Source organism: Athalia rosae, chromosome 4 (assembly GCF_917208135.1).
Source record: "Athalia rosae chromosome 4, iyAthRosa1.1, whole genome shotgun sequence".
NCBI lineage: Eukaryota > Metazoa > Arthropoda > Insecta > Hymenoptera > Athaliidae > Athalia > Athalia rosae.
This window is the reverse complement of record NC_064029.1, coordinates 405,510-418,007: the sequence shown is the minus strand read 5'-3', so window position 1 is coordinate 418,007 and position 12,498 is coordinate 405,510. Positions and strand designations below refer to the sequence as shown.

The 12,498-nt window shown below is 43.8% G+C and overlaps 1 protein-coding gene across 1 annotated transcript; it reads right to left on the bottom strand.

Annotated features, from left to right (window-relative positions):
* Positions 1–1,786: 1,786 nt before the first annotated feature.
* Positions 1,787–9,669, bottom strand: LOC105687429 (secretin receptor-like). Its single transcript, XM_048653673.1, has 10 exons — positions 6,116–9,669; positions 5,930–6,009; positions 4,070–4,383; positions 3,585–3,679; positions 3,221–3,386; positions 2,902–3,058; positions 2,698–2,828; positions 2,536–2,627; positions 2,310–2,448; positions 1,787–2,222 (listed from the first exon to the last, which is right to left on the bottom strand). Exons 2-10 carry the CDS (start codon positions 6,003–6,005, stop codon positions 1,998–2,000), a joined length of 1,395 nt encoding a protein of 464 aa, XP_048509630.1. The 5' UTR covers positions 6,006–6,009; positions 6,116–9,669; the 3' UTR covers positions 1,787–1,997.
* Positions 9,670–12,498: the final 2,829 nt, after the last annotated feature.

Sequence of the window (12,498 nt, the reverse complement as noted above, 5' to 3'; positions counted from 1 at the left end):
GGTAGCATCGAGACAAACCACGCCTCTCGATGTAACTACCCTTGCGAACTCCAATCGAAAACATCCGTTTCACACCCCAAGATACGCCCAGTTTCGATTCGCCATTCTGCTTTTTTCAATCCGGTACCGTGCAGAGGTATTGACGCTGCGCCAAGTTACACCGTGTATCAGTTGTTACCTATGGCATACGATCCAATTTGAGTAGAGTTATTTTTTTTTGAGGCCTGCACTTCGAGCTCAGGGATGAGGAAGTGAAATTGGAAAGGTGTACGGATGACCTTTGACAGCGGAGTCGATTATTGAATGAGCGAACGTCGGGAAGGGCCGATACGAAATGAGCGCGAATCAGGTGTGAGAAGTTTGAAAGCCGGATGACGTAACGAGCCAATTTTACCGCGGTCGAGGTAAGCTTTTCTTCGGTACATTCGCCGGTCTCGAACTTTTAAACTGTAAGGGGCCAAAGTACGTACATCTTCGGGAATATAGCGAGAGGAGTCAGTTTTATCGAAGCCAGGATGGTCCGGGCAGATGCGCCTCGACGAACACCTGAGCCCTGCCCTGCCGCCCTCGGCTACACCCTCGACCAGAAATCCATACTTGCACCAACTCCGTTGTTCCCCTCGAATCCTAATGCCCACATTTTGCGTCTTTTGTCGTGAAAAACATTCTTCATTCAGCCAACGATGATAAAATTTTCGCGATATTTCAATCCTCGCGGAGTAAATTTTATACCGCAGCTATATGCCGTTCGGGCGAATTACCAGAACTCGCCCCCAAACCCTATCCACTAATTTTCGTATGCAATTCGCGAACAATGAAGACCACATTGCGGAAGCGTAAACTACGAAACAACCCTTGACACGTGACGTCACGTGTCGCTCGGTACTTGGACAACAATATTCAAAACTCTCCGGGGACAGCCCCCTTTTTTCCTCTACCATTTCGAACTTCCGTATAATCACAGAGCGTCGGTATAATTTGGGGTGGAAATGTCATGGGATAGTTCACACCTCATTTTTCCACCATGTCCTGACGGAGTCATCCTTTATGCGGAGTTGAAATTATAAAATATCCCAGCCCCAAATAATTCACATCTTTCTTGAACAATATTTCAATATTACTTCGGGTGACAGCTTGCGAAGTCACGTGCGCGCTGCGGATTAAAATGGAGATGTTGCGATTCTTCTGGTTCTAGATAACAATATTCGTTCACCGTCGAGGTCTTTGGTATATCCCGCCATTGTGTCTTTCAATATACCTTTTTGACGTGCATTTTCGATGTTCAAGTGCACTTGGTATCCCCGACCGATGAAACGGCAATGCCGAAAAAATACATTTCAAATCAAAGTTTCTTCGATTTTGTTCAAGTTTTGAATGGATCCTAATATTTCCAGACCGGAAGAAAATCCTCATATGGCATTTCCCGAGTTCCGGCTAATCCTTGAGTTCTTCTTTAAAAACAAGCAGGGCTAAATTCGGAAAATGCGAAACACAGGGATGAATTACGAAGCAGGGGTGTAATAAAAGGTGGCAGCACCGCAAAGGCGCTCTTATTCGGGATGTTCGTCGGTCGCACAGGAGGGTAGTTTCCGCGATAGAAGTTACCAACGGTAGCGAAGGATATCGACTACATCCCCGAGCAGTTTTGCACCCCTGCGAACACTGTATCTACCGACGAGCACCAAAAACTTGTTGTATCTCGACTCGCCCCGGTTTGGAGGATTTATTCACCGATTTTGAGAGCTATCTTTTTCCTCGAAAGCAAACAACGTGTTGGATTAATCACTAGACGTGATGTGTCTACCGTTATATTGGTTCAATTTTTTTTTTCAATTATAAGCCACATTTATTGAAACTTGAAATATTGAATACATTAAGTGACATCGATATGTTCCCAGTTCTTGGAAGGAATAAGATCCCCGTTCCAAGTTTTATAGTGTCATGGATCATTTGAGTATATTTGATATTGAGAAGGTGAAAATGAAGACTTCGAGCGACTATCGGACGGAGAGATCTCGAGTGCTGTTGACGTTATGTTCGGGGTTGTTTCTCTGCTGGTGGTGATGGCAGGTGGCCCTCAGATTCATGGCTTTAGGCAAGTCACGCTGTGCCAAGCTCAGGGAATCACCACCTCGGCGTGACCTTTGAGTTTTCCACGTTCTTTTAACTTCCGCTCGAACTTCGCCGTTTAATAGGCAATACAAGAGAGCCACGAAACACCCCTGGATACAAATTGAAAAATAAGTGAAAAATTTTCAGTCAAGTTTCTATGATTTACAATTAGCTTATCGAAATAACTTTTGATTTACTTGAAACGACGCAAAAAGTTGGTCGCAGAAGAGCCAAAGTAATTCAATCCTGTTATCCCTGTGGTAAGAAAGACCTAAGAAGAGGGTGTAATGTGCTCCGAACAGTGGGACCAGGACCAGTGTTGACTTCGCCCATCTTCTGCAAGAGCCAAAAACAAAGATGACGGTGTATTTTCGGTCGGGTGCTCCGGTAATTTTTATGGCTTTACGCGGACACTGGGCTTACCGATATCGCATTTTCTTGCGTTGAAGGTAAACGGAAGTCTTCAACTTGACCAGAAGAACTCTAACGATATTGACGAAGAGAACAAAATTGAACTGGAAATGATTCGGAATTGGTTAGGCCATGTTTGCGTAGCACAGCTTTGAACTTTGTCAAAAATCTCACCAATATGGATATCATTATTGGAATGCGAATGATGAGGAAAAGTGAAGAATTGTTATTCGTTGTCCAGCACAACGTGTCTTCCATCGTCGCCCTGACCGCTATCCAAGGTATGACCACCATCAGCGGCAATCCTGCAAACGTTCCAAATCGGCGGACCATGAAAGCATTGAGATTAACGTCCGGATTAAAATTTGTCCATCTCACCCCATCCCAAGAATATGTACAAAGTAATGGCCGTCGTATCGGTGCAGAGTGCTAAGAAAACCAGATTGTGAAGGTAGAGACCCTCCATGAGAATCCAAGCATAGTTCGCCACGATGAAGTACTGCCAAAGACTGGTAATCGTCTTGCAGATCCACGTCTGAAAATGCGGATACCGCTGTCGATAGGAAATCGTTGACGAGGAAACAAAAAAAATTTATCACGTGGCTATCGCTTTTCAGCCGGCTGAAATTGTCGAGACGATTTGAACTACACCTCGGAGTTGTTACGAGGAGTTTCTTAACGAGATTCGTTCGCTCACGTTGTGTTCCTTGATGAACGCGCTTTTTCCATCGACCATAATCACGTCCCAGGCAAGGCCAATTCCATCGACAAAAAGCCAGTCTTTTAGAAGCGCCATGAACGCTCTCATGATGAAAGATACGAACAGATGCATGTGGAGTCTGTTCCTCGGGTTTCTCAGTTTTCTAAACAGATGGGCGATCGTTTTCACATTGTTTTTTCGGCATTTTTATTTGTTTCGTACTTTTTTCGCCGGAATAACGGCGAGACCAGGACAGGGAGTGCAAATTAGCGCACGATAAATACGTGAGGTTCTCATTTGCCGAGAGAATAGGATAAGGATCGGGAGAGCGGTGATAATATTTCACGTATGTTAGACGCACCTGATTAATGAGAATATCACAAAAGCGATTACGAGTGTCGTGAAGGAGGATGCGTATCCGACCTGCGAGACGGTCTTGATGACTGGTAGCCATTTCTAGAAATAAGATTTTCGTCAAAAGATACCGCATTTTTCAGACGGTACGTCAAACGTTGCTTCGATACAGGCGGAAGAGTTCGAGACGAAGGAAATTTGTACACGCGAGAGAAGAGCCGGAACGGATAAAAATGCAACGAGGCTCGTGAGATAATGAACTTTGGAAGAAGATCGAGATCAAAGTCCGCGCTGATCACGTCCGGATCAATCGCAGCCCGTTTCTAATATCGTAACTTCGTCCGTACGGAGGCTAAAGATCGATAATTCCAGTTCCGGTGAATTTGAGTTTTCATTACCGAATCCATGCTCGGAATAAACCGCGATTTCCTCGAGTAATCACCCTGAAAATTCTGACAAACTTCCAAACGTATTTAGTCAATGAAGCCTCGCCTTCAGCAAAGTTGAATTTCCAGTTCCGTCATAATTAACAAGTTCCAAGTCCAGATTCGTGACGGCTGTTACGTAACGCGTTCGCGTTGCGGTGCAGAGTGTATAATTACTCCATGTAATTTTTTTGTCGTTGGTGAACCATTTCCCAGAGTCGAGGCACAACTTTGTAGCAATATCGTTTGCGGTATTATCGAAACCGATAACCGAAGGCGGTGGACAAGGTGCAGTTGCCGTTGATGAAGCCGCCGTACGGGGCCAACAAAGTAGTCCGTCGAAAACGGTCGGGCAAAACGTTTTTTCTGGGTCGTCGTGCTCTGTAATGAAACGATAATAATTTTCATTGTCGTAATCGTATCGTTATTTCTTACGATATTAGAGATAAATTCACAATGTAATCGAAAACTCCTCGCGATACTAACGAGGATGTTAAAGGTTTCGTCGTCGCAGTTATATGGATAATAAACAAGGGTGGGGAGAAAAAAAGGAAAATACGCGTCGGGCGAAAACGACGTTTTCCCGAGACTTCGTTATTGAAAAAAAGTTTGGCAAATCTAAGTACTTTTGGACCAAACTGAGTTAACGAGACGTTCGATACCGTTGGTAATTTTTTTTCTTCCCTACGTCATCCCGGCACTCGATCTGATTAGACGCGAAAGTTTTGTCGTCGTTTATAAATTTGGGGGCTCGTTTTTCTTCACGTGACAGCACAGCCCGCGCTCGCAGTTTATCCACCGGGGTGTGCCAATGTCAGTCCGTTATGATTCGGGCCAATTGGCTCGATAGAATAACAAAGGATAACCGATGGGGTATTAAGTAATTCCCTATCGACGTACGTACGTTGTGCGTACTTATCATCGCTTTAGGTATATCGCTCCTCGCGCCGGGGTCGGGTAAATCGACAATTTCATTGATCGGGAGTAGAAAACACTCGACGTTTCTACGGGTGATGCACTGCGAGAAAATCCGATCAAGCTAATGATCCTGGGATATAGTTGAATAATAAATACGTGATTTTTATTACTCGCACTCGTATTAGCTTCGATGTTTGCATGGATTCCGATACGCTCGTGACTTTGGGAGGATCATTCGTTTGATGCAAACGTATTTCATCGGATTTCATTTGGGTTCAGTCGTAGCACGACGAGGTATAGAAAAACCAGATTTTTACCGTTCGCAATAATCGTTAACTTTAATGATCTACTTTGCCCTTTGATTAGATGATCTTCGGCATGTAAAAAAGTAGCAATATTTTCACCCTAAGAGTAATACCTATCTCTGGCACACCCCGTTGAAGAATCTTCGATAAAAAGCTCTCGATCGCTTTCCATCTTTTCACCTCAAATACGTATATTTGCTCCTTGAGCTTTTTTCGTGATTATTTCTTGGCGCAAAATTGAGACTTCGTAATTAGCAGAGTATAAAATCGCGCCATTCCGAAATGGAAGTTACGAAGAAATAAATGAATAAAAGAAAATTTTGCTGTTGTCGGTACTCGTGAAAACCTCGAGTCACCGTTTTCATTTTGCCGACCACATCTGTGCTTGGTGTAATCGAGCAACACAGACGCAATCGCGCGAATGTCACGGAATTTTGTGTCACCAAATTCCTATATTTACATTCAGGGATGGAATCTAATAACCCCGTCGCGAAGCAACAGGGTTCGAGCCTAAATCTTACGTAGGGTGACTTGCTACGCGAAATATAACTCTGCTCTCATATTTTCTCGTCGAATTTCGCAGCTGCCAAAGACATAATTGAATTCTGTATCGTAATTTTTAATAGCGATCGGCTTCCGCGGGGTCAATTAACGCGAGACGTGGGTATCCGTCGTTGATTATTTTCTACATTCGAGTGGCTTACCGATAGTTTCACTCAACAACCTGTCGCATCGTTCCCTTTGCTCCAGTATGAATTTATCTTGATCGGATTCTCCCATTATCCTGAAACAAAATAAAAATGAAGAAATTATTCCTCTCCGAACCTTGTCAGAGATCGATCTTTCTTTTTGTCCAAGTTCGACAATTTTCGTGAAAACTATTGACTCACCTGCGCGGTGCGTCTTTTCAACCGGTCTCGCAGAGACTAACGAACGAAAAGTTATTTTTTTTTTTTGGTTTTTTCTCTCCAAATAAAATGAAAATTCGGTGTTTATTCGAGTGGCGACGAAATGTAAATCCGACGAGCGGTAAGGTGTGTGTAACGCAAAGTTGACAGGAGGATTCGTATCTGCGTGACGAAGGGTTCGAACTCGCGGCAATTCGGAGCGAACCGGTGAGGGATCTGTAGCAGAAAACTAACGAAGAATCTCTCAACAACGGATTATCGGGAGTAATTGTAATTTCTGTTCTTCGTTTGTAATTAAAGCCAGAAAAAGTGTGGAAAGTCGACGCCGTTGGTTGGATTACCAATTCCGTGGTTCTCGTTTCTCGTCTACCTGGTTTCAACGTTTTGACCTACGTGACTTTGTAGCGAAGCGTAATTTGTACATTATTGTTACTATTACGTCTACCATGCATCGAACACTTGAGCTTAGTTGTACGGATATAGTAACCTCACCCCGGGTGCAACGGACGTTGATTTACCCGAGCTTTCGTCGAACTCGAGAGTTTCTTTGCGATATTCCGTCGAAGGAGAGGGAATATTCAATCTTGCGCGAAACATAATTCGAAAACACCAACGCGGATGATTCCGAAGTATTTTCTCTCGAAATGGGCACGGTCGATTCCGCGTGTGAAAGTCCCACATAACCGAATATACGACACACGTATAATACGCACGGAGGTTTACATTTCGAGGTTCGACCAAGCGGAGGACAGAGACAAAAAAAAGGAACTCACAATTCTCCGACCCTACTAAGTCCTTTATCCCTGAAAATCTCCTGCCCGTGGGGACCTCGTCGAAGTGGAAAGAGTGTCGTCGAAATAAGCGATCCCTGAACATTCGCTATCGTCTCCCATCCCCGCGAATACCCCTGTGGCCCATCTTAAAATGAATACGAATCGACCGACGCGAATATTTATCGTCCGCCAAACCGCAATAATGTTCGCAAGTATTAAACTCACAAAACTTTTAGTACAAGCGACCGTCGACCCTAGCCACATTTTATCCAAGGAGTTCCGGGGACGAGCCCCTGAAAAGCGTCGCGACAGGTGGAAGAATTTGACATTGCTCCGCTTCCAATTACTTTTTAGCGTCGCTCCGTGAGGGAGTTTGGTATTTTTTTTTTTTTTTTTTCTTCTCTTTTCCTCTTTTGTACCCCTATTATTTAATTATCGAATCTCTCACTGGGTCGACGTGGTTCACCAGATATATGAATTATACAAACGCAGTGGTGAAAGTGGAAGAAATCTATTCCGTGCTCTTGCGTCACGTTTTCGTCGATTCATAAATTCAGATGGGATTGTTTTTTCGATCGCTAAATTTGTTCGAGAGTAATTCGGCAAGATTACACTCGATCGATTTCGATCAGGAAGACTTGAAAAACACCATTGCTTCGGTTATACGAACTTTTGGTAGCGAGAGCGGCGGTGGAATTGATTTAATTAGAATTTCTCGGTTCCTGAAATTCTCAAAGTTTATTTTAACGTGGTCTTTTTTTTTTTTTTTTCGAAATCTTCTGGGTGATCGGAGCGCAACTGATTTATTTTCCGATACCAGCGTGCGTACCGTCTTGTATTTCTAAATTTTGCGTACTCGATTGCGTAGCGTCGTGCAGCCGAGTCGGTAACCGTTCGATACGAAAGCTGTACATTTTCGAGGCTCTTCGAGAGGAAGGAAGGAAATTGACGACTCGTGACCGAATCGTACCCGCAGTAGCCACGGCAGATCTGCGGCGACTTTGAGCTCGCAAATCAAGAAGGTCGGGGTCGTCATAAATTTCAGAACGGAAATTACGTGGATATTCCGCAGACAGCTTTTGCTTTTCCGCGAATGACGCACCTCTGATAAAAAAACGCCCTACGATATTCGTTGGAACACGGAAATTCGTTTGGCGAGGAATTCGATCGCGTGATTATTTCAAGAGTAATATTCCGTTCGTTGCCGTCCAAACTAGAGGGGAATTTCGCCGTGGTTAATTCGGCATTCGTCGGCTATTTCGACCTACTTGACGCTAATTGAAAGCTCGAAGTTGAGATGACAAGTTTCGGTGGATCATCGCCGATCTCGAGCTCTGGAATCACCTGGCGAGGCGCGGACGAGCAAACGTTACGTTACGGGTAGGTGCACCCTCTCCGCGAAGGACGGAGGTTGAATGGGGGAAATTGAGTCGGTGCAAATGCCATTACTCCTGCTGTACGTGGCGCGTGTGGGATGGAAAACGAAATGCAGTCTCGCGTCTCTCTCTTCCTCCGATTGTAAGTCTTCCCTTTATATTTTATCGTTCGACGGTCGCAGCGCCAGCGTTCCGAAGTCTGCGAAAAGTACCTCGACCCTTCGCATTTTCGATGCATCGCTGACTACGTCACGCGTACGTTTCACGCTCAGAAGAGTAACAAAAATGAGTCGTTGGGAAATTACGGCGTCCGAGAAAGATAATCAAACTTGAATTTTCTTTTCAAGCTTATTATATTTTTCTTCAGCGCCGGCATTTCAATGGCGGAATATTTATCCGTGAAACCAACGGCAGCTTCTGTAATTGGCTCGTTATCCTTTCTACGCGCGGCTGTAGCTACGCGTAATTCTTACAACGGTCTTGTGTACCTGATTCATCCTCGTTTCTCATCGCGATTACGTTATCCTCGGGATAGTTAGATAAAAAGCTTTGCCAGTAAATTGAGTTATGAAAAGTGATCTGACGTGAGTAAAAAAGTTTGAAAACTCCACAATGCGATCACCTTATACAATTTTTAGTCGCTCGATATTTATAATATACATACGTACGTACGCGATACACGTCCTCTACGTACGCTCTCGATTATCGAATTATCGTTTTTTTTTTTTTTTATTTTTCCGGTTTCCGTAATCGAATTCAAATTAAATTACGACAGTTTCAATACCGCGACAACCTTGTAACTGCGATAGAACTTTTTTCCATTCCAGAAACATTGTTCGGTCTTTTTATTTTTCGTACAGCTGTACTTTGTTCTCCATTAGTATCCGTACACCTATATGTATGTATAATTGATAGAAAGTTCGTTTCTGGAATAAAAGCATTTCGTATCAATTCATTCGAATAGTTCGACCGAATCGGATAACTCGATTACTTTCTTCGCCCGATTTAAAACGCGGTCTGATTATTTGAATTCGGTGTAACGGGCTGTTAAATGAATCTATGGTGTTTTCGCGTCAAAAATATTCTCCAACTTGAACCGAAGGCGCACGAAAAACTTTTCGAAGCGTATATTAGGCTTATACTTATCCCGAATGAGAACCGAAACTCTTTTATCATCCGCGAACAAATCACGAGTCGTATGCTGCGCCGAAAAAAGAAAATTAGAAACAAAAAAATATTCCCATTGTTAGAAGTTTTAAACGCTCCGAGATTTATTTCATCGTATAAAATATCAAAAAACGTTCGTCACTCGCAGAAAAGTAGAGAAGAAAAGAGTCGCAAGAAAGAGTGATGAGAAATTTTATATCGCATACAAATTTTTCTCAAATCTTTTCATTCCATCGATAGAAAGTAACGAAGATTCGGTTCATTTTCTTTTCTCTCCGTCCTCTCGTGAAATGATTCAACAAGTCGGCGCCGACTCACCTTACTTTACACGCTTGTAGACGACGAACCGACGAAACAATTATTTGGAATCGTAGGGTGTAAAAAGTTTCACAGATTTCACAATACGTGGCACGTTAAAAATCACAGGACCATCGTCTGTGACGGTTTCGAACATTTACAGACTCTACGATTGCCTAGCGAAAGGGTGGAAGACTGTACAACTCTTTGGAACAAGAAAAATTATCTCCTCAACAGGGATGAATTTGGCAACAAGCTCGGTACGAAGAAGGGTTAATCCGGGTGGGTCCTCTTCGGCACAAGGTTTGGGAAGAGTGTGTCCGTCTTTCAGGATTTCGCTCCGGACGTCGGAAAGCAGATTCCCCGCGCTCCATCTCCGATATCGTAAAATCTGCGCAAGCGTCATTTTGGACCACCCTGGACCTGCACATGGTGGCACGGGAGAGTGCAAAACGAGTACTTGATAGTTTTCGATGTACGCGCTGCGTGCATCCGACAATAACGTCTTCCGTCCACCAGCGATGGTATTTTTATTCGCTCGATTCCATTGATTTCTAACCATCTCCGATTGGGGTGAATTAAAGCACGTTTCGCCCCTTACAGTCGAATTTCAGTCGTCTGACGAATCATCGAAGCTCGCACAGTTAATTCTACGTGTGCGCTACGCGGTACCGTACTCCTATAACGGATTCGCTGTATATTTCGGTAAACACAGGGAAGGTATCGCCAGGGTTTCCTACGACCTATCGGCGATTCACCTGAAAATATCTTTGAATTTCGATTGCCCGTAGATTGTTCCTCCAATTAGCAGGGCTCAGGGCTAAAAAACCGGCAATTTCCCATCCATCGCGTACGCGTAGAATATTTCTTCGTAACGAATCAGGGGAGAGATTTGACATCGACGAACGTTCGAATTGATCGAAGGTGCCTCTCGATAATAGTGTCAAATCTGCATAATTGATAACCCGAAAACGAGAAATCTACGTATTTTTGGTCGAGCGTTCAAAGTCGAGGGAATTTGTGAGGAGGTACACGGTTGATCGGCGTCGTTCGCGCTCGCCAGACATTCCCAGTAGAGTCAGTCAGCGTGTCAGCCGCCCGGCATCAAGTAGTAACGCATGCCACGGGTCAGCCGCGCGGCTACGGTGATCCCAGCGTTAGTCGAGCCGATGTCGCCACGATGCCGCCGCGCAAGGGCGATTATTTTAACCGTTGGCAATTATAACCGATCGTCCGCAATTAAAGCGGAACAAAGGGATTCCTTGCGCAGGCATACGATCCGATATTCTTGTTACTGGATTGTAATAACTCGTCGCGGTTGAAAAGGAGACGCCGCGTCTCCGAAGATGTTTAAACTTTGTCGTTATTACATTGGAACGGAAAAAGTCTTTTAATTTTTCTGCCCCGCCAAAGAATTAGCGCACGTACGTCGAGGCTGACTCGGATCGCCAAAGTCGATTAGGTTATTAAATCGGCGATGTATGCATTCGCCTATTCGCCGGGGCATGATATCGAACGCCATTAGGTGATTTATATGTTATTTTCTATTATACAAACGACGTATTTCTTTACTCAGGTCTCGAAAGGACCCCAGACCCGGCTCGGGTATGATAAAATATATTACCTATCCGTCTCTCTCGTTGTTTCTCTCGTCCGTTCCACCTTGGGTAACGTTGGTTTTCATCGCACCGAGGTATCGCATCTATATCTATATTATAGCGTCGGAGAAAAGAACAAACAATAAAATACCACAAGCACTATTGAAAGTTCAGGTCGCGACTCTTCGACCGAGGAATCGCGGAAAATAGGAAATAATTTTGATATGTTTCCACTCGTCGTACCTCAAACTGTGATTTTGTATCCACGAGCGAAACGTGAAGTCGTAATTTTTTATTTAAATTTTTCCAATGTCACGGTGAGACGGACCGCAGAACCGAATAAAAATCTTGTAGGTGGTTGAAACACTGCGGGGCAGATGCGCAAAAAAACATGACGAAAATTGATATTGAGACGAGATTTAGACGATGTTTGCAGAGATGGTCAATATTGTCGTACGAGGAGCGTAGTCACTTCTCCGATATGCTCTATAATGAATTGCTCTTGAGCGCATACATCGTCGACTCATTTCGACGATTGGACTCGATGTCCGCGTGAGCGAATCACGCTAATTTCCAGTGAAAAATAACTTCGTTTCAATGGGAAAAGGTGAATTTATTTTGAAAGAATTAGGAAAATGAAAGAGTTTTATCACGACTAAAACCTCATTAATTACTTTTCAACTGAATATATTGAAAAGTTTTATTAAATTGGCTCAATCGAATCGTGACATTACAGCGTCTGAATATTTCAACGGACAGGTATTCGTTTCGAATCAACGAAATTGCTGGCTGTCACGTTATTCGATTTGAATTTATCATGAGATTCGGTGTTCGCCGATCCTCTTGCGACTTCGACGTGGTTAGATTCCCTCCGTAACTGAATCGGCGAGGGTTACACCGAGATAGCTGCAATATTATCGAAGCCGAAAATAAAAGGTAATATTTTTACACCGCATCTCCGTACCGTTCGCCTACGCTATTTCTATTGGACTATCCGCGCGTACGTTTTCGCAATATTCCGTTGAAAAAAAAAAGATTACTACTTCGCCAGAGCGCCCCGTACATCGCGCGAATAATAATCTGCCGATGATTGGTTACGGTGACGAAACGATGGGGGATCGGCTTAAATTGAACTTATAAACGTTGGGTAAATT